The sequence below is a fragment of the Sceloporus occidentalis genome, unplaced genomic scaffold (genome assembly GCF_023333645.1).
Source record: "Sceloporus occidentalis isolate IW3139 unplaced genomic scaffold, rSceOcc1.0.p SCAF_222, whole genome shotgun sequence".
Taxonomy (NCBI): Eukaryota; Metazoa; Chordata; class Lepidosauria; order Squamata; family Phrynosomatidae; genus Sceloporus; species Sceloporus occidentalis.
The window spans coordinates 664,160-686,876 of record NW_028317202.1 but is presented as its reverse complement, the minus strand read 5'-3'; the positions used below and the strand labels follow the sequence as shown (position 1 = coordinate 686,876).

At 38.0% G+C, this 22,717-nt stretch overlaps 1 protein-coding gene across 1 annotated transcript in view; it reads left to right on the top strand.

Moving 5' to 3' along the window:
- Positions 1–22,717, top strand: part of LOC149276982 (voltage-dependent L-type calcium channel subunit alpha-1S) — a 66,482-nt gene that overhangs the window by 11,359 nt on the left and 32,406 nt on the right. Inside the window, exons 4-27 of the mRNA XM_089503195.1 lie at positions 882–1,015; positions 1,254–1,406; positions 1,789–1,994; positions 2,412–2,515; positions 2,868–3,016; positions 3,546–3,627; positions 4,109–4,269; positions 4,584–4,809; positions 4,940–5,147; positions 5,420–5,540; positions 8,200–8,314; positions 8,411–8,504; positions 8,672–8,741; positions 10,075–10,207; positions 10,413–10,542; positions 11,020–11,079; positions 12,034–12,140; positions 14,783–14,870; positions 14,993–15,100; positions 16,537–16,589; positions 16,800–16,946; positions 18,474–18,675; positions 20,700–20,858; positions 21,588–21,698. Coding sequence (XP_089359321.1) covers positions 882–1,015; positions 1,254–1,406; positions 1,789–1,994; positions 2,412–2,515; positions 2,868–3,016; positions 3,546–3,627; positions 4,109–4,269; positions 4,584–4,809; positions 4,940–5,147; positions 5,420–5,540; positions 8,200–8,314; positions 8,411–8,504; positions 8,672–8,741; positions 10,075–10,207; positions 10,413–10,542; positions 11,020–11,079; positions 12,034–12,140; positions 14,783–14,870; positions 14,993–15,100; positions 16,537–16,589; positions 16,800–16,946; positions 18,474–18,675; positions 20,700–20,858; positions 21,588–21,698 — 3,121 coding nt within the window. The remainder of the gene's footprint in view (positions 1–881; positions 1,016–1,253; positions 1,407–1,788; positions 1,995–2,411; positions 2,516–2,867; positions 3,017–3,545; positions 3,628–4,108; positions 4,270–4,583; positions 4,810–4,939; positions 5,148–5,419; positions 5,541–8,199; positions 8,315–8,410; positions 8,505–8,671; positions 8,742–10,074; positions 10,208–10,412; positions 10,543–11,019; positions 11,080–12,033; positions 12,141–14,782; positions 14,871–14,992; positions 15,101–16,536; positions 16,590–16,799; positions 16,947–18,473; positions 18,676–20,699; positions 20,859–21,587; positions 21,699–22,717) is intronic.

Sequence of the window (22,717 nt, the reverse complement as noted above, 5' to 3'; positions counted from 1 at the left end):
CAGCATAACACCCATCACTCTCACACACTTACTAATCCACTCTCTCCTACCTTTTCTTCTTTCACTCTCACTTTTCCTCCTCCTCCTCTTCTTCTTCTACTTCTTCCTGTCCTGCCGGTGTACTGAGCGCGGAAGACGGTGGGCGTGGCTTCAGTGTTGTGCGCCGGGATTTCACATCAAGTCCCGGCGCACAGCCACAGTTGCCGCGCGCATCGTTTCTGGAGCCGTGCCGGCATGGTGGCACCCCTCAGATGAGCGGCAGCCGAGGCGGACCGCCCCCCTCCCCCGCCCGCATGACGGCCGCATTCAATCCTGCTCGCGGCCGCTTAGTTTTTAACTTTGCGGCCGCAGCCGCATTGAATGCTCGTCTGCCGGTCGTCCGTCCGGCCCACCGGCCCGGATTTAGGGCGGCCTGGGGGGCAATTGCCCCCCGGCCCAGCCCGCCCCTGCTGAAATGGAATGCATAAAACCCATGAAATGAGTACAATAAGATCCAATAGAGATGTAAATGTTGCCTGTGTAGATGTTAATCTACACCCAGTGGTCACTATATGTGGAATTATAAACCAAACACATAAAAAGGCTGGAAGTAGAATCCATTGCCTGCCATTATTCCCATATTCCTCTTTCCTTCATCTCCAACCTGCTTCTCTGCTATCGTCCTTCATCCAATGGATGTTGTAGCTATACGTTGAAATGTATTTAATTTATTGCACAAACCTCGGGTATTCAAGCTTGAATCAGGTATGACGTTAATTCAGAAATATTCAAGCGTGATATATATATATATATTTAAATTATTTCTATCATGCTATGTAATCAATTAAATTGTATTACATAATGTATGTAATTAATCAATTTAAGTCTCTGTCTGATTACAGACTTTTTGCAATAGGCCTGGAACAAATTAACAAACTTCAGGGTGTCACTGCCCCAGGAGGAAGCGGTTTCAATGTCAAGGCACTGAGAGCTTTCCGCGTTCTGAGACCTCTTCGGCTGGTATCAGGGGTTCCCAGTAAGTCAGAAGCTAACAATTCTGTAATTTAAAAACAGTATATGTTAAAAAGTCTCAATTCTCTCCAACATATACACGTGTGTGTGTGTGTATATATATATATATATATATAACATGTAAAGTCTGTTTACATGGAACTTCTTGAGGGTGTATTTTATATATATATATATATTGGTCAACAATAATTTGAGAGTATATAATTGGCTGAGATAAAATATATGTGCTGTTTCCTATACAGGTCTGCAAGTGGTACTGAACTCAATCATAAAGGCAATGATTCCCCTGCTCCACATTGCTTTACTTGTCCTCTTTATGATTATCATATATGCTATTGTTGGATTAGAGCTGTTTTCTGGGAAGATGCATAAGACATGTTACTACACAGGAACAGGTATGAATATGATATGTTTATAGCTGTTTCAACTATAAAGCCCTTAATGCCATTTTTTCAGTTACAATTAGTTTTGTTAATGAGTGCTTTTACTTTACATGAACTAATATCTATTATTACCATATAACAAGCATGAGTAACCCAAGATTCACATAGTAATACTAATGACATTTGCTCTTTATAGTAAATAAACTACAGCCTTCAAAAAATGAACATACAGTATTTTTTTTTCAAGTTACGGTTGAGTTGTGAAAACTTGAGTTTGAATGTATTTAGCCTAGGTGTATGTAAACTTTCAGCCTCAACTGTGTGATGTAGTGATTCTTAGTACTAGGTACACCTTTTCCCCATAAAATTCATCCCATGATGTTCTCGCTCACAGATGTCTATGCCACAGTGGATGATGAGAAACCAGCCCCATGTAGTACATCCGGCCAGGGCCGTCAATGCACCATGAATGGGACAGAGTGCAGGGGTTGGTGGCCAGGACCCAACAATGGTATCACCCACTTTGACAACTTTGGATTTGCCATGCTGACTGTTTATCAATGTATAACCATGGAGGGATGGACAGAGGTGCTGTATTGGGTGAGTTCCATTATATATATATATATATATATATATATATATATATACATATATATATATATATATATATATATATATACATAGTACTGGACCAACACTATTACCTATTGGTGTTGTTAATTCTGCACAACTATATTTAAAAAAAAATTACATTTTCTGTTTGGACACCACAGTCTGATTGTATAGTACTGTACACTAAAGACATGGGTGAGACATTTTAGTGATTTAAGGTGTGCTGTTCACAGAATCCATCTTAAAGTGTGAAGAGCTGGTATTTAAATATAGATTGTATAAATCAGTGTTGTTTTGATAGAAGAAGTGTGAAGGGTTGCAGATTAAGCTCTGATGATAAGGATATTACGGTTGTCTGATATCCCCACCCTTGGTTTGCGTTTCAAAGCCATTTTTTTATTTCAGGTTAATGATGCCATTGGTAATGAATGGCCCTGGATATATTTTGTCAGCCTGATTCTCTTAGGCTCATTCTTTGTGCTTAACCTGGTACTGGGAGTCCTGAGTGGGTACGAACCTTAACTTTATATTTTCTCTTTGCAATAAATGATCATTTACTTTCTTATTCATGTTTGCCATTGCCATACATTGTAATTTTTAAAGGTGACATTCTGCCTAAAATCTAATTATTTGTAGATATGTATATAGATGTTACAGAACTCGGGTACTCTTTTCTATAAAAAGACTTTACTTTGCTTTATTTTTTTTTCTCTCTCCATCATTTATAGTATACAGTGTAGTATGTAGTGACTTTTCTGTTATAATGTAGGATTTCTGTATTATGACTAAATACATTATTTATATAACCCCAAGTAATGTATTTCTGGTGTTTAGCTATTTTGTTTGATGATTCCCTTGTAGAGAGTTCACAAAGGAACGTGAGAAAGCTAAATCACGTGGCGCTTTCCAAAAACTAAGGGAACAGCAAGCCATGGATGAAGATCTCCGGGGATACTTGGACTGGATCACGCATGCAGAAGTTATGGATCCAGACATGGAGCCAGGAGAAGGTGAGAATGTGGGCAGGGTATATAGAGAAGAAACATTAAAGATAATATCTTTATGCCCAAAAATGTATTGTACAGTTCAGCACAGTAAATACACCATGGATACAGTTTTAAATACATATGTCTATACATCAAATATTACAACAGTTTACTTTGGGTGCAGTCAAGATTAAGTGATTATCCCCCTGTTAAGATTTCTCGTACAATTCATCTTAAATGAAATATAACCAACTACACTTATTGTCAATTATGGTCTACGATTAAGCCTGCTAAGATGAAACTAAATCATGATTTTATCATGTGGTAATAAAATGAAGCGTCTATTATAGTGGAAGGAGACACCGCATTGTGCTGCACTCGGTGGGAAACGACTGCTTGCAGTGGACGTTAACTATCTGGGCTGCTGAAAATTGCCGGCCTATTGCTTGTTTTGGAGACATTTTAAACCAAATATAACCAACTACACCCATTGTCAAACAAAACATAATGTAACTGCTTATCACTTTATTCACTATTATATTTTTCTGTGTAGGATTCTCACAGTTGGAAGAAGGTTGCTCAGAAACAGCCAGTCTATATGAAATGGAAGGAATCAACAAGTGTATCAGCTTCTTGTGAGTAAAAAAAAAAAACAAAACATGTACACTATGTACTTAGGTAATTAAATACTTAATGTATACACTTGAATGGCAGGTAGGGGCAAGATTTTTTTGAAATTAAGGGAGTAAAAAAATAACTTTTGATCTTGGTTTCAACCTCCCCATTTGGATATTCATGGTAGCCATCGCATATGCCTGACAAATACTCTGAGGTAAACATGCTTTGTGTGATCCCAAATACTTCCACATGTGGAAACAAGAATATACACAGACTAGATATTTTAAAAAAAAAATGGTATATGATCCCCTCTATCTACACAAATACAGCTTTTAATAACATTAAATCAAAATGAAAGTTGCCAGGACATGACATCCTTCTGCTTTAGTGGTTATTCCTTTGACGGCACGTGGAGAGGAGTATTGCTCACCACAGAATCCCTTATCTTTAAACATACATCCTTTAATGTATTTCACCTTTTAATTTGTTTTATTTTAGCCGCCAGTGGCGTCAATGGAACCGCCTTCTCCGCAGGAAGTGTCGTGAACTTGTAAAGTCAAGATTTTTCTATTGGTTTGTTATCATCATTATCTTTTTAAACACAATTACTATAGCAACCGAGCATCATAATCAGCCTGATTGGTTAACAGGGGCTCAAGGTGAGTAATGACTACTTTTTTTACACATTCATACAAATTAATTGTACATATTAATTTTAGTAGAATTTTAAACATAAATTAATTTTATGTTCTAAATATGATAATTTCCATCTTATTGCTGCTTCACATAATATAAGGGGGCTGTACACCTCTCACAACTGCATGATTAGAACTTTGCAAGCATATTTTTACAACTTTCTACATAATCTGTTGGTAGGACTGAGAATTGTAACAGTCTTCTTCGCAGGATCATGGAAAATTTTTATATGCATTTATTCAATGTTTTATATTAAAGGTTCTCTCTTCACTTACAGACATAGCGAACCAAGTCCTGCTGGCAATGTTCACGCTAGAGATGATCGTGAAGATGTATGCACTAGGATTCCAAGCATATTTTATGTCACTTTTTAACCGGTTTGACTGCTTTGTGGTATGTACTGGTCTTCTGGAGGTCCTGTTAGTTCTCAGCAACATTATATCTCCACTTGGAATATCTGTCCTGCGGTGTATAAGGCTCCTGCGGATCTTCAAGATTACACGGTGAGAAGAAAATGATGATGTGTGGACTAACATAGCTTGCCATCTTCTGTAACCAATGAAATCATGTAACCCTGTGTCATAGTTTGCCACAGAAAGGAAGTGACATAATAATTTGCTTCTTGACTTGCAGCTACTGGACATCTTTAAATAACCTGGTGGCTTCTCTCTTGAATTCTGTCCGCTCCATTGCATCTCTGCTATTGCTGCTTTTCCTCTTCATGATCATTTTTGCTCTCCTTGGGATGCAAATGTTTGGTGGCAGGTTTGATTTTGAAGACCTAGAGATTCGGAGGAGCACATTTGATAATTTCCCACAAGCACTGATCACTGTTTTCCAGGTACCATTTATGTGGTAATAATTATTCTTATTATTGGATTTACTTATTGTGAGTGATTAGAATGTTAAAGGGTAGTAATGGAATCATATTGTTGTATTCAGTTGGTGGAAGATATTTAGTAACTTTCAGATACGGTAGTTAAGTGAAGAAACCCAGTATATGTTATTCCTGGATTATCAGGGCTATTTATGCTAGTATAGCATGTAGTGCCATGTTGAAACATTCACACAGTCTAAACATTTTTTAAGGAGCTCCTGTTCTTTTCACCTTAGGTCCTAACTGGAGAAGATTGGAATTCGGTCATGTATAATGGTATCATGGCTTACGGGGGTCCATCATTCCCTGGGATGTTCGTTTGTATCTACTTTATCATCTTGTTTGTTTGCGGAAATTGTATCCTTTTGCAAATAATTTGTCAAGTACTAGAGATTGGAGAGCAATGCTTACAAAATAAAATAAAACATGGTTCATTCCTTCAAAAAACCTACTTGTTGCATGATAAAAGAGGCGGACAATGAAGCCTGACCTCGACTGAGCTGAGCTGTGTGATATACAGTATGTATTTTTTTTCTACAGTAAAAAGTTTTTTCCTTGTTTTTGGACACTTAAAAAGTAGTGGTCTATATTGGTGATACTCTTGTTGTAACTGCTAGTATTTTTCTGAGGTTCTTCAGGAAACCCCTACTGGAAACATTAGCTCTGGGACAACCGGCACTCCTTTTCTAAATCTTTGTGGACACATTTCCTGCTTTTTACACTCAGTAAAGCAACCGCAAGTACAGAGTGTAGAAGATATTTGGTATTTATTAGGGAAGGGACATAGCTTTTATGCTGTGTTGAGCAAATGGCAGATCAAAACAAGGAGCTCTTTAAAATCTGGTGACAAACTAATGGGTAATGAGCATTTACACAGAACTACCACTCAAGGGTAGGGTCTGTTATTGCACACCACCCAGGCTGAGAAAAGATGGCCAATGAGGAAAGTGCCTACTTTTCTTCATCATTTATTTTATATAACCATAGTCCTTTATCTGAATAAAAGATACTGCTATATAATTTTCAACCTTTTTCTTTTGCTACCCATTGAAATTACATATATATATATATATTTTAAAGTATGATTTATGCATCTGATTATAGATTCCTTATTATTACTTTAATGGCATTCATTACTGATGTTTGCCTTGTCTTTTACACATTTCTTCCTAATAATACGTTTGTAACATATGAGGATGACAAGGTAGACCTCCTAGTTTTCAAAGCACAAAAATAACCAATAACCAGTTCATGCTTCTTTATATCTGATGCTGCTTTAGAATCCTCATGTTCCTTCTTTTTTCCTTTTAGTAACAATAAGCCAGATGTTGAATATTGAATTTTTTTTGAAGAGATAGGCCCTTGTTATGCATGATGAGGTGCAGTGCAGCATTTTGATATTCTGTTGAACTTTATGTTTACGTGCTGTCACAAACAGAATTATAGGGAGAAACATTTTTTCTTAAGACAAAAAACTGTATTAACTAGTGACATAATTGTTTGTCACAGGACATTTTTTTTTACTTAATCACCCCTTTATGATAAGTGGTTTGCTCCCCTTAGTAACCTAACTATTTGCCATTCTTACCGTATCTTTGTTCTAGAACAAATAGGGCTTTCTTTTGATGCCACCTTTTTATGTACACTCTGTAATTTTAGTTAGTGTTTTCTAATTGTATTTCTTTATAGTTTTTAAGCTATTCTTTTATTTTTTTGTTATTATTTATTTTCTATATTTGAAGAGAGATAAACTGTGTCTCCCCTTTTCCCTTTTATCCCCATTGCAGCCTGTTGGGGTGGGGGATCAGAGGTCCCAGAAGGGTCTGGGAAGTCTTTTGCTCTGATTGTTTGACACCCCGGGAAAGAGTCTCCAGTCTTCTGTTTGGGCTTTCTTTGTTATACAAGTATAAACAGAACTCACAATGAGAGTGCCATTACACTTAACCTATGAGTCTGGACCGAGTGATTCTCACTCCTGCTGTCAGCCTTTTTCCTCTAATTTAAACTGTGACTTATTTATCTCCAAAATACTTTCCTGAATTCTTCATTCTCTCTTTTATTGTTATTACCTCTTCCCACTTGTACATCCAGAATTTCACTTGTTCTGTATCCATTCTCTGGAATTCCTTACACAATCTGCCAGATTCTCTCCTGCTTACTGTAAATTTAAGTACTTACTAAAAAGCCACCATTTCGGAGAAGCATAGAACCTTCCCCCTTATATTCTCAACTGTATCCTGAAGAAACTATTTGTCATAGAAACGCAGATTTTAATGGAAGATAAGACCTATTTAGTTCTGGCTCATTTAGTCTTTCTGTTTTTTAATGTAAAGACTTGAAGCTGAATCATTGCTTGGAACCCTCTAGAACCCTTACTGAGCCAAGTCTGAAGCTGACTGTGTTGAGTATAAAATATCTGGCAAACATAATACTTAATGCTCATTCATATTGGTGAACATACAGTATCCCATGCAAGCCAAAGGGTTAGGGGCAGAGGGGGGGCATCCCTACCAGCAAAGTCTCAACACCATTGAGTTCTCCATAGTCATCATTACCCAAGCAGTCCCTCTGCTACTGTCTCATTTCCCCCTCAAAAACCAAAAAGATTGTAAGCTCACAAGAGCAGGGCCCTCTTCTCATTCTGTGCCAATATGTTTTAACATGTTTTAATCTTTTTGTTCATAAACAGCACTACAGATTATTGTAGCACTATAAATAAATAAATTAATATAATTTTCATATATAATGCTTTTTTTGTTAGAGATATTTAGTTTACCCCCCAAAAAAGCAGACATCTGTGGCAGAAAGTGCCACAGCTGCCATATCTAATCAGTTTCTTCTCCTGACATGATCTGTCTTACAAAGGCTGTCTGAACCAATCAACAACAATGAGCAACCTAACAATAGGAGAAAGAGAACGTAATGGGGAAGAGAAATGTATGTTGTGAGCGATCGTAAGAATCAGTGGTCCTAATTTGCAATGAGCTGCTGGCATTGTTTCCTTATCATGATGCAGATATACTACTAAATGTTTTCCTTGCCATCGCAGTTGATAATTTGGCAGAAGCTGAAAGCCTGACTTCTGCACAAAAAGCAAAAGCAGAGGAACGCAAACGCAAGAAGTTGGCAAGGTGAGAGTAGAACACTTGTCTTATACGAAACATAGCAATCAATGTTTAACGAACATAAGGTTCTCGTGAGATATCATTTTTTTATTGTCCACTTAGAGCAAACCCTGACAAATCAGAGGAGGAAAAGTTGCTTTTGGCAAAGAAACTTGAACAGAAAGCTAAAGGAGAAGGAATACCCACAACTGCTAAGGTAAGAAAATGTGTGATAAATGCCTGGGACACATGCAATGAAAAAGTAGACATTGGAGATGTACATCACACAGTTCTGGTGACCACTGAGTTTATCCTGTTGTGAAACCAGAATGCTGCCTACTGTATGACCTAACACTAATTCCATACTTTTCTGTCTCTCAATAGCTAAAGATAGATGAATTTGAGTCTAATGTGAATGAAATTAAGGATCCTTATCCTTCTGCAGACTTCCCAGGTATGCATTTGTGTTGCTTATTCATTACAGTCTCCCCATGTTTTCCCTCATGCATAAAACTAATAGTTAGTTTCCAATTCCACTCTCAATATTGCATTTTTAAAAGCTATATGACATATTGGAAACACATTGACACGAGTGGTGCTTTAGTTATCCATGACACAAGGAGCTTTTAAGAGCTTTAAAAAGCATCCAAGTTGAAAAGAGCTGAACAAAACCACAGATATAAGAGCCAAACTTGAATTCACCTGAAAGTAAACTTAACCAATTCATGCTACCGTGTATTTCTCAACTCTTTCATATTTGTACATCTTCCAGAAGCTTGATCAATCTTACATTTGGATAGCACAGATATACCTTATTCAGTACACCCTTAATAAACAAAAGCTAATTGTTCTGTACAAGTAACATTTATGTTGTGCTCTGTGATGGGGGCATTTGCCTTGTGTTGTTTAAACATATTTTGGTGACTACAGTCAGAAACATGGTGTTTATTGAATGACGGGAGAGTTGAAAGAAGAGTTTGTTGGATGGTCGGGTTTCAGCTCCTTGAGCAGGGGCATGGTAAGGTGGGTGCCATAGGTGCCCCGGTATCTAAAGCACCCAGTGGGGTCATGTAACACGTGCAAAGTGAACCTGTATCATGGCAATGTGTGTGAGTGTGTGTGTGTTACTGGATGGCATTAGCGTGTGTGTCAGCAAGTCATGTCAGAGTATGTGTATATGGTGTTAGAGTGGGTGAGTGTTACAGCAAGTTAGTATCTGCATGCATTTAGTTATGGGGTGGGGATGGAGCTTGGTTAGCCCTATATAATGTACGGTTAAACAAGTGAGATTTCTCCAAGTCAAAGACTCCTTACACATTGACTTTCTAGTGTTGGACCTTCATAATATATATATTGAAGTTACGGAGTTAAAACCACAACTCTCCTGCAACTCTCCAGCTCTATTAACCACCGTAGACTCCAAGACTACATTTTGCTCATTATTTTCTTTCACACTCATTTTATGAGAGAAAATTGGCCACACAAAAATGCATTATTAAATAATTAATTTAGGGCAAGATTTGATCAAACAGATATTTTAGACAAGCTTGTTACAATGCTATAATTAGTAGATATAGTTATATTCAGCAGTGAAAAGGCACCTTTAAAGGTTCAGAGAATAAGAACACTGATATTACAACTAAAATTACTAATAAAAAAATATTCATATGGTTTTATCAAAACAGCAGTAACATAGTGACAATTGGCTGTAACCAATTTGAAAGTACACCCTTCACTGCCATTCTCTTCCTCTAACCCACTATTACTATGCTACTTCTCTCTCTTAGGTGATGACGAAGAGGAAGAGCCAGACATACCCCTCAGTCCTCGCCCTCGACCCCTGGCAGAGCTCCAGCTCAAGGAGAAAGCAGTGCCTATGCCTGATGCCAGTTCCTTCTTCATCTTCAGTCCTACAAACAAGTAAGAGCAGCTTACTAGCTGAGCTTATAAGGGAAAAAGGAACTTATTGAAAACACATCCTCCCATTCAACTGGACAAAGTAAAGTAACCCTGCTTGTGTAAAAAATCTTAAATCCATTAAGGAATTATTAGGGACCAAATGATTTGCCATGTAAGAAAACAGTAACATTTTTTTAAAATGTCTTCTATATTTCTTGTTGTGCAGGATCCGGGTTCTTTGCCACCGTATTATTAATGCCACCACATTTACCAATTTCATCCTACTCTTCATCCTGTTAAGTAGTATTTCGCTGGCTGCTGAGGATCCTATCCGACCAGAATCCTTCCGCAACAAGGTGATTAGAAAGTGGCTTGTAGGAAGAGGTTTCCTATTGATCGATAGAAATTGAATAGATTTTATATAATGGAAGATGCTCCAGTAATTGTGCATACATAAGTTAAGATGCAAGTCAGGCCATTCTTTGTTTGGGTCAGTCTAAATATTTCTTGAAGACGGTTGCATGATAGAACAAGGCTTGGGTGGCTTTGGCTGCTGTTTTCGATTTCAGGTTACAATATCTTAAATGTCAAATGTATTGGGGGTGCAGGTGAAATGCTAACAAAATTTACCGTTGTGGCCCACTTATGAAATGTGAGAACCATCTCGTATAGTTCTTATCAATATATCAATAATACGATTAAGAAGGGATAAACGTTTTTGGTGTCCATCAGGACAGTATTCATTTACAGTTGGAAATCCTATAGGTAACAGTTACAGAGCTATGCAATAAGAAAATGTGACTATTTTATCATTCTTTTATATTGCTTTTCAGATTCTTTCCTATTTTGATATCGTTTTCACGGTCATATTTACCACAGAAATCGTTTTGAAGGTAAAACACTAGTGGTAGACATTAATGTATGTACAGTGTATGTTTTCTTCTCTATATTTGTTCTTTATGTTTGTACAAGTAGTGATTTAGCACATGAAAACCCACGTTTAAAATGCCCTTCTTGGTGTTAAAGTTTAGGTTTCTTCAGACCTGTTGCGAAATATACATAATCCATAATTTTACTTTCCTAGGCAGAAGTCTTGTACATTTAACAGTATATGTGAGGATAACGTTAAAAAGGGAAGCTGCTTGTTTAATGTTAAAGGCACTGAATAGAAGTACATGCTGCAGATCAATTTAAAAAAGTAAAGTTAGTAACCAATTGCTGCTTTTGGGCAGCGTTCAGTCCACGCAGCAGGGATCCTAATACTTATACCTATATTTTGTTTTTGCCCCACAATTATGGAATTTCATTGGAATGTGTGTACAACCAAATCTTTTGTGGAAAAGTAATTTGTTTCTATTACATTTACTATTTGGGGGGTTTTTTTGTTTATTTTTTTTGTTTATTTTTTTAAAATATGTTTATCATTATATCATGGTGGGGTGCAAAGTTTGTCCAAAACTAAGCTTCCACGAATAGCTTAAATGGTTCTGAAAAAAAAAATCAGGTTTTCCTAGGAAAAGTGTAAGCTGTTTATAAGATTTTTTACCTAACTATAACTTTTATCAAAGCTATGAAAATGTTCCCAACATCCCTCAACAAAGTGTGCTTGATTATGTATATACGTTCATGAAAAGTACCTATTGACGAGCATAGTTATGATGCAGCATTAGAGACAAATAGCGAAATGCCAGGTAGTAATGACTCCTAAGATGCTATAGCACTTATTTGCACTCTTTACTCCATCTGCTTGTTAGCTTTAACTTTTTTTGTGCTTATTTGTCCCTTGCATCTCTTCTTGCTGTCTTCTCAACCATTCTATCACTTCTCTTAATCTCTGTCTCTTGCAGATGACTGCTTATGGTGCCTTCCTTCACAAAGGCTCATTCTGCAGAAACTATTTTAACATTCTTGACCTTTTGGTTGTTGGAGTTTCTCTCATTTCTGCTGGTATCCAGTGAGTTAAACTTTTCTTTCAGTTTGGTATATATTTTGCCTTTTAATATTTTTTTCCTTTTTATCTATTTTTCACAATTAATAGCACTTTCATCAGACATTATTTCCACATCTCAGCACCACTCTCTCACAATTTCCCTCTTAACATCTCTAATCCTCACTTAATGATAATCTCAAAACATATATTATACCATACCCCCTAAAGTCACTGGGACTCAAATTCTTCTTTCCATCACATAAAATCCCTTTTCTGTAACATACCCATCATTTCAGTCGCCCATATTCAGGGCGCAGTTGGAGGTAGACAGGGTTGTGGCTGGCAGAACACTTCAGGGCATCACAAGGAAACTGTGTAGGGACTATGACTGACGACTGTGCCACAAAACCTCAATATAATGCAAAACCTCCACCCTTTAAGAGATGGAGCACCATGATATGATGTCATATCCCGACACCCAGCACTGCTGTGACAACTTTCACAAAAGAAAAACATACGTTTATTTGTGATGTTCATATCCTCTTAAGGTCTTAAATATCACTCACATATTAATAACTTTGGAATAATGAATCTGTAACATGTACGTTGCTTTTGTTCTGTCGAACAGGAGAGCACGATTAATGAAAATCGTCACCTCATGTTGTTAATATATATCATGTTCATTATATTGGATTGACCAAGGTAATAAGCCTTGTCTCAACATACCTTCTTCGCACCCAAGTGAGACTGCTGTAAGTGGTGATCATATTGATCACATGACCTAGAAAGGATGTTATTGGTCATCTGCACCATGAACTGGAGCATAGTGGTGAGCCTCTTATCAATAGGCAGGGAGAGCTCATATAACGTTTGGAGGACTGTGTTAAGGAGTTGTGCACCTTTAAGAAACAGAGCACGGAGATATGATGTCATAACCCGGTGCTCAGCAAAGAAGACGGTGGCTGGGGTCAAGATCATTATGTTACTGCTGAAAGGAAAGTGCTCTCATTGAAATTAGCGGGATCGCTTTCTGCTCATGCATGCACAGGGTCTCATTACACCCCTGGAACTGTCATGCTAGCAAGTGCTAGAGCTGGCTAGTGTTAAGTATCCCCTGCACATTAATGAGCAGGATATGCATTTACCTCAATGCATACCTCTCTCTGTAATTCTCAATTATGGAATTGAACCCCTTCCCTGCAATATAATGTGTACTCTACCATCACTAGGTGCATGTCCAATCTACATGTATATGCCACTTCATTTATTAGATACATTTACTTGTGGGATGGAGAATTACCGGTATATATATTTTTTTACATTTTGTTTTCTTTTTACCTGTATATCATGTGATGGGATGCACAATTTACCTGAAACTAGGTATCTATGAAAAGCTTGGCCTTAAAAAAAATTAAAAAAATACCAAGGTTTCCTTGATGTTAATGTGTAAGCTGTGTGTAGGATTTTCACTTAAATGTAACCATAGCCAAGCTCATAAAACTGCTCTTGACCTGGTGGGGAAAAATGTGCCCCAACCCCAGCACTCAAAGGACCAAAGGCTGCACCCAGCTATTATATGTATTAACCCCTTTCAGTACCATAAATACTGTAGTTTTTGCCATTTTTACCATATGTTGGTTTAATCAGAATTCAACACAGAAAACATAATTATAAAAAAAAAATTGTAAAATAGAAGAAAAAAAAGTTTTGCAATTTCTCTTAGGATTTCTTCTATGCAGTAGTGGCACCCATTGCTGAACGATGACTGAATTTACGTTTGGCAACATCCCCTGATTACAGTTATACCCCACATACTGTATATTTTTTTAAGTTCTAGAGGGCCACATCCATCCCTTACATATTACCCTGTAGTAAATTATTTTAAATACCCCTGAATTATTGGGTTTCTGGGTAGTAAATAATTTTTTGTAAAATAGTTTTTTACTTGCAGTGCTAGGGCAAGAGGAGAACTTTGTTTCTCACTTTCTTTCACTAATCAACTATGCCACCCTATGGAGGCACGTTTGCTGATCACAGCATGAAAAGTGCAGGGGAGATCAGAGTGATCTCCCCTGCACTTTTCATGCTGTGATCAGCAAACGTGGCTCCATAGGGTGGCATAGTTGATTAGTTGTGCAAGCAACCAGCAAGGGGAGTGATCAAAGATCCCAGCAGGATCTGGACAGACCTTTTTTTTCTTCCTTCAAATTCCTTCCAGCAAGTGTCAGCAGTAACACCTACAGGAAAGCAATACCTGATCACACAACCAGGCATTCAGGTTAGAATGGTGTGTGAGAGCTTGCACCAAATCAGTACACTCAATATGTTGACAGGGGAGTGTCCAGGCTGTCATTAGACATCTCAAGTGCAGAGGCAGACTGATGTCTCTGCCACTGCTAAAAGGACACCTTGTCTCACCTTTTAAGGATGAACCAGTTCAATATACATATGTTAAGGAGGCCTGGGACCTAGGTGGTCAGTGGCAAGTGCCTGGAGCAACATGTTTAATGTTCTCGCAGGTTATGAATTTTTTGGTATATTTCTGTACACTTTATACTTTCACAAAAGCTATGTAGTTACATATCTAATACTTATTCTTCATGTTTCTAATACTCACACATCATTTGTATTCACTCGTTTAGCCTTCTAATATTTTTGTTTCACAGGTCCAACGCCATTTCTGTGGTGAAGATTTTGAGGGTTCTCAGGGTATTGCGTCCTCTCAGAGCCATAAATCGAGCAAAAGGTTTGAAGGTAATGGGAGGAAACTTTCTATTCCATCTTGCATCTGCATTGTACCTCACAATCTGAGACATTCGCAGCCTTAGCAATTTTTTTAATAAACTCTTTTTCTTGTTTTTTTTTTTTTTATCCAGCACGTGGTTCAGTGTGTTTTTGTGGCCATAAAAACCATTGGAAATATTGTCCTGGTCACCACACTCTTACAGTTCATGTTCTCCTGTATTGGAGTTCAGCTCTTTAAGGTAAATATATATTGGTTTAGGCATCAAGCAAAAGAAACTCCAATGAATAAAGTGTTAAATACTGCATATGTATGACTGATATGCTTCCACTTGAAAATATTAAATTATGCAAAAACAACAATTGTTTTAAAACAGATAACATAATGCATTTGAAAACTTGTTTTAAGTTGATACTTTAAAGCAGGCATGTCCAAAGTCCGGCCCGAGGGCCAATTGCGGCCTGCGTTCCGGAGTGATAAGGCCCCACAGATAAATATAGATCTGTTTTTTTTTATATTAGATTAGATTAGATTTGTCATCCAAGTCACAAAATGAAAAGTATGCCCTTTTCAATAAACTTTGCATTAAATAGTTAATTTGCATTTAATTTTAATGGCTCTTAGAATGTCAGGCAAAATGGTCGGCCCTCGCACATGTTCACTTCATCAAATCTGGCACTCTTCGAAAAAAAGTTTGGACATGCCTGCTTTAAAGGATCACTGAAGCCCTGTTTCCTGGTAAATGCATATTACAGTCCATTATGAATGGACTCCAGTGTATTTTACTGCAAATCGATGGAAGCATTTTCTATTTAGGTTATTTGGCATTTGAGAGAGTTCGGCAGAATACCTCTGGAACATGCTCAGTAAAACTCCCATTCTAGTCAATGGGAGCTGAGCTCCCACTCAAATCAAGGGAGTGGCTGTAGCCAATTACATGTAAGCTATCTGAATACTGAGAGTGGCCGAAGCTTTGGCGACTTCAAATACAGGTGCTAGTGAGTATGTGCAAGAAGTGTACAGATGAGTGCTTGCTGATTTCAGTAGAGACCAAAAGACGTGGGAGACTAATATGCTCCAACTAGGATGCAGTAAAGTGAAACGAAGGCTCTTATAAACAAGCAAATGTCCTATTATTATGTCCTAAGAATTGTATGGTACATGACAACTGGGATGTAATAGTATAGGACTTTTAACCACCAGTACATTGGAGTCTCCCTGTCACAAAAAAGAAAAACCTAATAAAGTTGGCAACAAATATATAAACAAAATGTTTATATATTTGTTGCCAACTTTATTAGGGTGAGAAGCGCAGACAGTTTTTGTTTTTTGTATACATTGTACAGCCAACACACTGTATTTGCAGCATGCTCACACTGTTTGGTAGGCATCATGTTATACATTTATATTATTTGAGCCTGAGACTAGCTTAGTGCACCGACATTTTTTCTTTTCCCGGAGTCTCCCTGTCAGCAAGAGCCAAAATTGCTGGCTCCATAATATTATTATTATTTATTGTTTTATATAGCACCATCATATTCCGCGGCATTGTACAATACAATACAATTGTACATATAGCAGCATGGCAAAAAAAAAGAGGTGTTACATAAACACCTCTTTTTATTTATATTCCGATATAACTGTTTGTGTCTTACACGGTTTAATGTTTTATTTCAGGGAAAATTCTACAGCTGCACTGATACCACCAAGATGACACATAATGAGTGCAAGTATGTTCCGTTTGTTGTTGTCCCCATCACATCTAATTCTCCTTGACTGATTCACTAAACTATGATAGGTGTGTTTCAGCCTCACTCTTCAATTCAGTCTATGCTTCTGGCGTTCTTATTGACACGCTGCTGAGCCCCAATTTTTACCTTTGTTTTCTTTACTTTGGCTCAACGCTCTTCCATTCTCTCATATTTCTCTTTCTCTTCTAGTGGTTATTTTATTGTAGCAAGGGACGGAGATCCCACACAGCTTCAACTTCAAAAAAGAGAGTGGCTTCACAGTGAATTCCATTTTGATAATGTCCTCTCTGGCATGATGTCTCTTTTCACCATTTCAACCTTCGAGGGATGGCCACAGTATGTAAAGCATTTGAGATATTATATATTTTTGTGTGTGGGGAATTGGTAATGTTACAGATTTATCATAACATAGTTATTGTGTTAATGTTGTCTACAATTGCTGATACTGACCAGACCTTCACCTGCTTTGCTTCTGAGATTGGATAAGATTGGGTGCTTTCATATTAGAATGGCCGTAGGTCAAGCTCATCTGATCTCAGAAACAAAGCAGGTTAAGGCTAAGGCCTGGTTGGTACTAGTATGGGCAACCAACTGGAATCACCGGGTGCCATACAGGAGCCCATGGTCATTCTAACCTGAAAGCACTAGATCTCATCCAATTTTAATCACCAGCTTCCATAGGCAATCTGCAATTTGTGTTTTTTTTTCAGTTAGTTTAACTTGTTTAACATATATTTGGTTTAAACATAAGGGACTATTTCATAATTTTGCTGTGTTCAGGTCCTGTTGCTTCTCTGCCCACCCTCATAAATGTTGCCTTAGGGGTAAGATAAATTACTGGGAAAGGACAAGAAACATACATATTCTAAGAAAAAGTAAAAATGGCTCTTTGCATGGTATAAGCACATCTTAATAAGCACAACTGTAATAATGAAATAAATAGCTTATGTAAACACTTCAGGATGAACCAGGGGTGGAGGAAAGGAGGGTAGATGAAGAGGAGAAAAAGGGGGCAAGATTATGGGGAGAACAGCTTAATGTACATGTGTGCCAGTATGTTTGTTTGTATGGGCAAGCGCCAATGTGTTTCTATGTGTGTATGGGCAGAGGTATATACAGGCAGTATATATGTGTATGTATGGGCAGGTATGTGTAAGGACAGTGTATGTATGTATATTGGCAGGCATGTAAAAGGGCAATGTGTGTGTGTAAGGGCACACACTATTCAGTTGATCTCTGTTTCCATGTGGGTCTCATTTGGGCTATATACACAATGTAGGGTTTGCATGTGATATTCATTTGATCTATACACACACAATGCATGGTTTGCAAGTGATATTCAGTTGAGCTGTATATTTCCTTGTGGTTCTGATGGCAGTCCTACTTTATGACATGATATTTGCATATTTTGACCCATAAATGTTTTTGCACTGTTGCAATACAGCTTAGAAAAATGTTTTGAACATTAAAGGGTTATTAGGACTGCTATAAAATTAATTATTGGTTAATAAATCTTTTGCACATTAACATCTAAAGAATTTGCATTGTTTTACAGACTGCTTAGCAAATCAGTTTTGGTCCCAATCCATTGTATGATGTCATGGGCCACAGTGATACAAGTTTTTAAACTCTGTGCTCTTGTCACCCACAATTGGATCTCCTCTCAATTTTCCACAGTGTTTTAATTTGTGTGATATCTCACTGGCCACTTCAACCATCTCTAGGGCTTACAGAGAATAGTCCAAGAAAGAGAAAATATCCAATGAGTGGCAGTTGTGTGGACGAAAATGTCAGAGGATAATGGGCAGACTGTTTGATTGTACACATATAACCGTTAATATGTCCAAATATATGTTTCAACAGGTTGCTTTACAGAGCTATAGACTCACACTCGGTGGATATGGGGCCCATCTACAATTATCGCATTGAGATTGCAGTCTTCTTTATAGTGTACATTATCCTGATTGCATTCTTCATGATGAACATCTTTGTTGGCTTTGTCATCGTAACCTTCCAGGAGCAGGGTGAACAGGAGTATAAAAACTGTGAGTTAGACAAGAACCAGGTATGTTGCATAATCTTTTATGAGCAGTTTTATTATTTATTGATTTTTAGCAGTAGAGCAATTGTGAAATATTCCTTATCATACCTGACAACTTTTCAAAGTTGTCTGCCATAAGCTCCCCTAGGTAGGTAACCATGCTTGGGTATGGACCTAGCTCCATATAGACTTTAAAAAAGGCTGGTAGTGGGTGTGCAGAGCAGGATTAAAAATATATTTCTCTTTACTTGCAATATATCCACATGTTCACATCTGTTTATTACCATGCTGCACCCAGTACTGCACGAGGTACAGTGCAAATCGGTTAACAATCAGCCTCATTATACACAACTTTACTGGATGAGGCAAAATCAGAGGACTGATTATTAACTAACAGTAATAAACTAGCATTAATAACATTTTTACATTACTTATTAGGGTCTTGCCGTAGCTACATTGTGACGAGGCTTCAATATAGCAACAATTAAGGGCATGGGTGTCTGCAGAATATTTTCCAGTAGGGGGGCAAAATACCGCCTTACCTCCTCCCCATTGTCTACCTATATTTGCTCAGGATAGGGGTTTCCTGGTGGAATGCAAATGTTAATTACCCATCAATAAATGACCATGGTAGTAGTGGCTAAAAGACCAACATGTTCAACATGAGAACTATAATTTACAATAGGTTGTAAGGATTAGCTACAACTACCCCAGTCTACAATTCCAATGATGTTTAACCAGTAATGGCTGACTGTATATCACGGGAACTGCAGACAACAACTAAAACAACACAAAAATAATTATAGTTCCCATGAAGTTCAGCTAATAATATGGCTGGCTGCATACTATTCTAGGTACAGTCAACATAAGTTAGTGTTTTTACTATTACTAGCTAGTATTCCCATAATAATCAACTAGCAATGTTGCTGGCTCAACATCATTGGAGTTGCTGTCAAGAAAAGTTGATGTTTGGTAGTGTAGCTTTGTGATGCATAGCAAACATTCTGACATATTACAAAATTAGTGTAGTTAGAGGAGAGTAAAAAAGGGGCATATAGTCTTGGAACCAAAAAGGGACAGTTTGTAGTTTTGCAGCAGTTGTGGCTAACATTTGGAACTCAAAGTGCTGTTGTTGCTTTTCTCATGATGTTCAGCCAACCAAATTAATGACTGACAATCATGAGATGTGCATGAGCAGCTGCAGTACCAATCCATAATGATATAAAAACTAACCTTTGGCACTCCAGTTTCCCATGATGCTTAAAATACCAGCCTGGTTGAGAGTCATTGGAAATGTAGTCTCAACAGCTGTAGTATTAACTAACCCCTGCTGCAATACATGTTTGCCTTTTGCCCAGGCAGGGACTCTGTGGCTGCAAAGGAGCAGCTGCCAGAGTGAAGGCAAGGAGACCAGCTAGAGGGGTTTCTTCTGCTCTCTATGTCTAGTTAATCTACTGTAACCAGTCCACTGTTTCTCCTTCCCCTGCTTCTGCTCCAGTGGGCCTCTTTCAATTTCCAGGAAGGGCAAGTGCCCTTTCTTGTCTGCCCAGTCACCCATGCTTAAGGGGCATTGTTGTTCTTATAGCATTTATGATAAACAAATTTGTTTCTTAAAACAATCTATAGCTTGGGCTTTTTGGTTTGTATTTTTGATATTTAGTTTTAAATGCTAACTTCAGAGAAGCAGATATTTTTATCTCTGTATGGTTCAGTTGAGGTTTTCTAAATTAGTGCAGAACAATAACTATGCAGATAGTAGGGAGTTAAGGTAGCTGGCTCCATGGTATACACATAAAGTGGGAATCCAATACACGGATATTGCTTATTTTAATAAGTAATATGTAGGTTTATTTAATGGTTACAATTATAAAATATAGGGCTTGGGAAAAGTTAAAGAATTGCCAGATCTTTCGATATTTTGTATTAAACCACTGTTACTTATATATGTGACCATCAGTAAAAAGTATTATTATCCGTAAATGATGTAAGAAATTGATTTTGCTTTTAACATCACTTTGCCATCTGCTTTTCTCACTTATTCATTCCAGAGGCAATGTGTGCAGTATGCTCTAAAGGCCCGTCCCTTACGACGGTACATCCCAAAGAATCCATATCAGTATAAGGTCTGGTACCTTGTTACCTCCTCGTACTTCGAATACCTAATGTTTGCCCTTATCATGTTGAACACAATCAGCCTTGGAATGCAGGTAGGAGCCAAAGTTCTACAAAATGCGCATGGCACTAGGATATTATTACATTAGACAGTTCACATAGCATATTGCATGCATTACAGAGGATTTCAGTTATAATGGTATGTTAAATGCATTATGAGTCAGTTACTAGAAACATAGAATTTGCAGACAGATAAGTGTTCAGCCTAACTAGTTTGTCCATTTTTTCTTATGTAGAGACCTTAATCAGTCCTTGGTCTTGTCTTAGATTCAGGATCACTTCATGCCTATGCGATGCATATTTAAATTCCCTCATTGTATTGGCCTCTGCCATGTGTGATGGGAGTCATTTATCTACCACCCTCTCTGTAAAGTAAAAAAATAATAGGGGCATAAAAGTAGACATTGCAGTGATGGATGACTGGGTTACCATAATGCTACTTAGAATAAAGTGCCTGGCCAAAGGTGTGCTGCTGTTGAAAATAATGTTCACAAATATTCTGTAGTACGTGGCTGCATAGTTTTTTTCTATAGTATATTATTAGCATGTTGCACACTCATTTACAAAGCATAAAGGGAAAATGTGTTTATGGCAATACAGGTATAAACATTTTTTCAAAGACTTTATGATTTGCATTAGATAAGTAGAGCAACATGTTTACAACATCCGGTTTGCTGATTTCTATAGCCCTTGTCAGTTTTCTTCACAATCTTCAAAACACAACCCGTTACAAGCCTTGACACTTTTTATAATTTATTTTTCAGCACTATGGGCAAACACCTGAGTTTAGCCACATCTCGGATATCCTAAATGTGGCCTTTACTGGCATCTTCACTGTAGAAATGGTCCTTAAGTTGGCAGCTTTCAAAGCCAAGGTAGGTTACGATGCTCCATATAAAATGGAAAATGCATGTGTATGAAACTACAGACCTGGATATCAACTGAACACATCATCTAAGCTTTGTCTACTAGTCCACATCAAAATGTATAAGCTACGGGGAATGCCATTAAAATCTTTAACAGGACAGTTCAGTGTCCCTGGCATCTTAAATACTGTGACAAACCCTGTAGAAGAAGGGCCATACATGTCACTTTTAGGGGTCCTAAGCACAGTCCTCTAGGGCAGTCACTCTCGGAAACACCAACTTGTAACAAAACAGATCTTTATTTTTAATTCCTGAAACCCCAAACACCAAATCATAAAAAGAAAACCTAGCTCCCAATTGGAGCCCTCTCTAACTGAACTATGCTGGTCCAGACTGACCAGCCTAATCACCCACTACCTCAACCTCCCAGCCAGACCCAGCTACGCCAGGCTTTGGAAAACCTCCCCCAGACAGCACACAAAATGTCCAGGCAGGTATTGCCTCACTTGGCTCAGGGATTGTCTTCTTCAGGGCCTCTCCTTGCCCTGGGAGCACAGGGAACTTCCTCTTCCCCCAACAGTCTCTCTGAGTATCAAGCTCCAGGGGTTTTTAATGTCCAGCACCTGTGCCTGATGCCGGCCCCATAGGAATCCCGGACCGGATCCTGCAGATTTCTTGCCTCCTGGAAAACCCGGCATGGAATTTCCACAGCATGGGGAAGCGGAGCATTGGCCCACCCTGCTCTCCAATTGCTCCACCCCAGGGACCCATATTTATGATCTGGATAGCACCTGTACCCAAATGCCACACTAAGCATCTCCCTGGGGTTTACACTGTCACAATACTTTGTGGGTGAAAGCGTTTGTATGTCCAAGCATGAACATGTAAGCGTTTGTGTGATGTCATAGATGTGTACATGTAAGTGTGTATGAGCATGTATGTGTAAGTGGTGTGAGATGTTAGCATGAGTGTGTAAGTGTTTGTTAGCATGGATGTGTATGTGTCGTGTTTGTGTATGTGCATTAGTG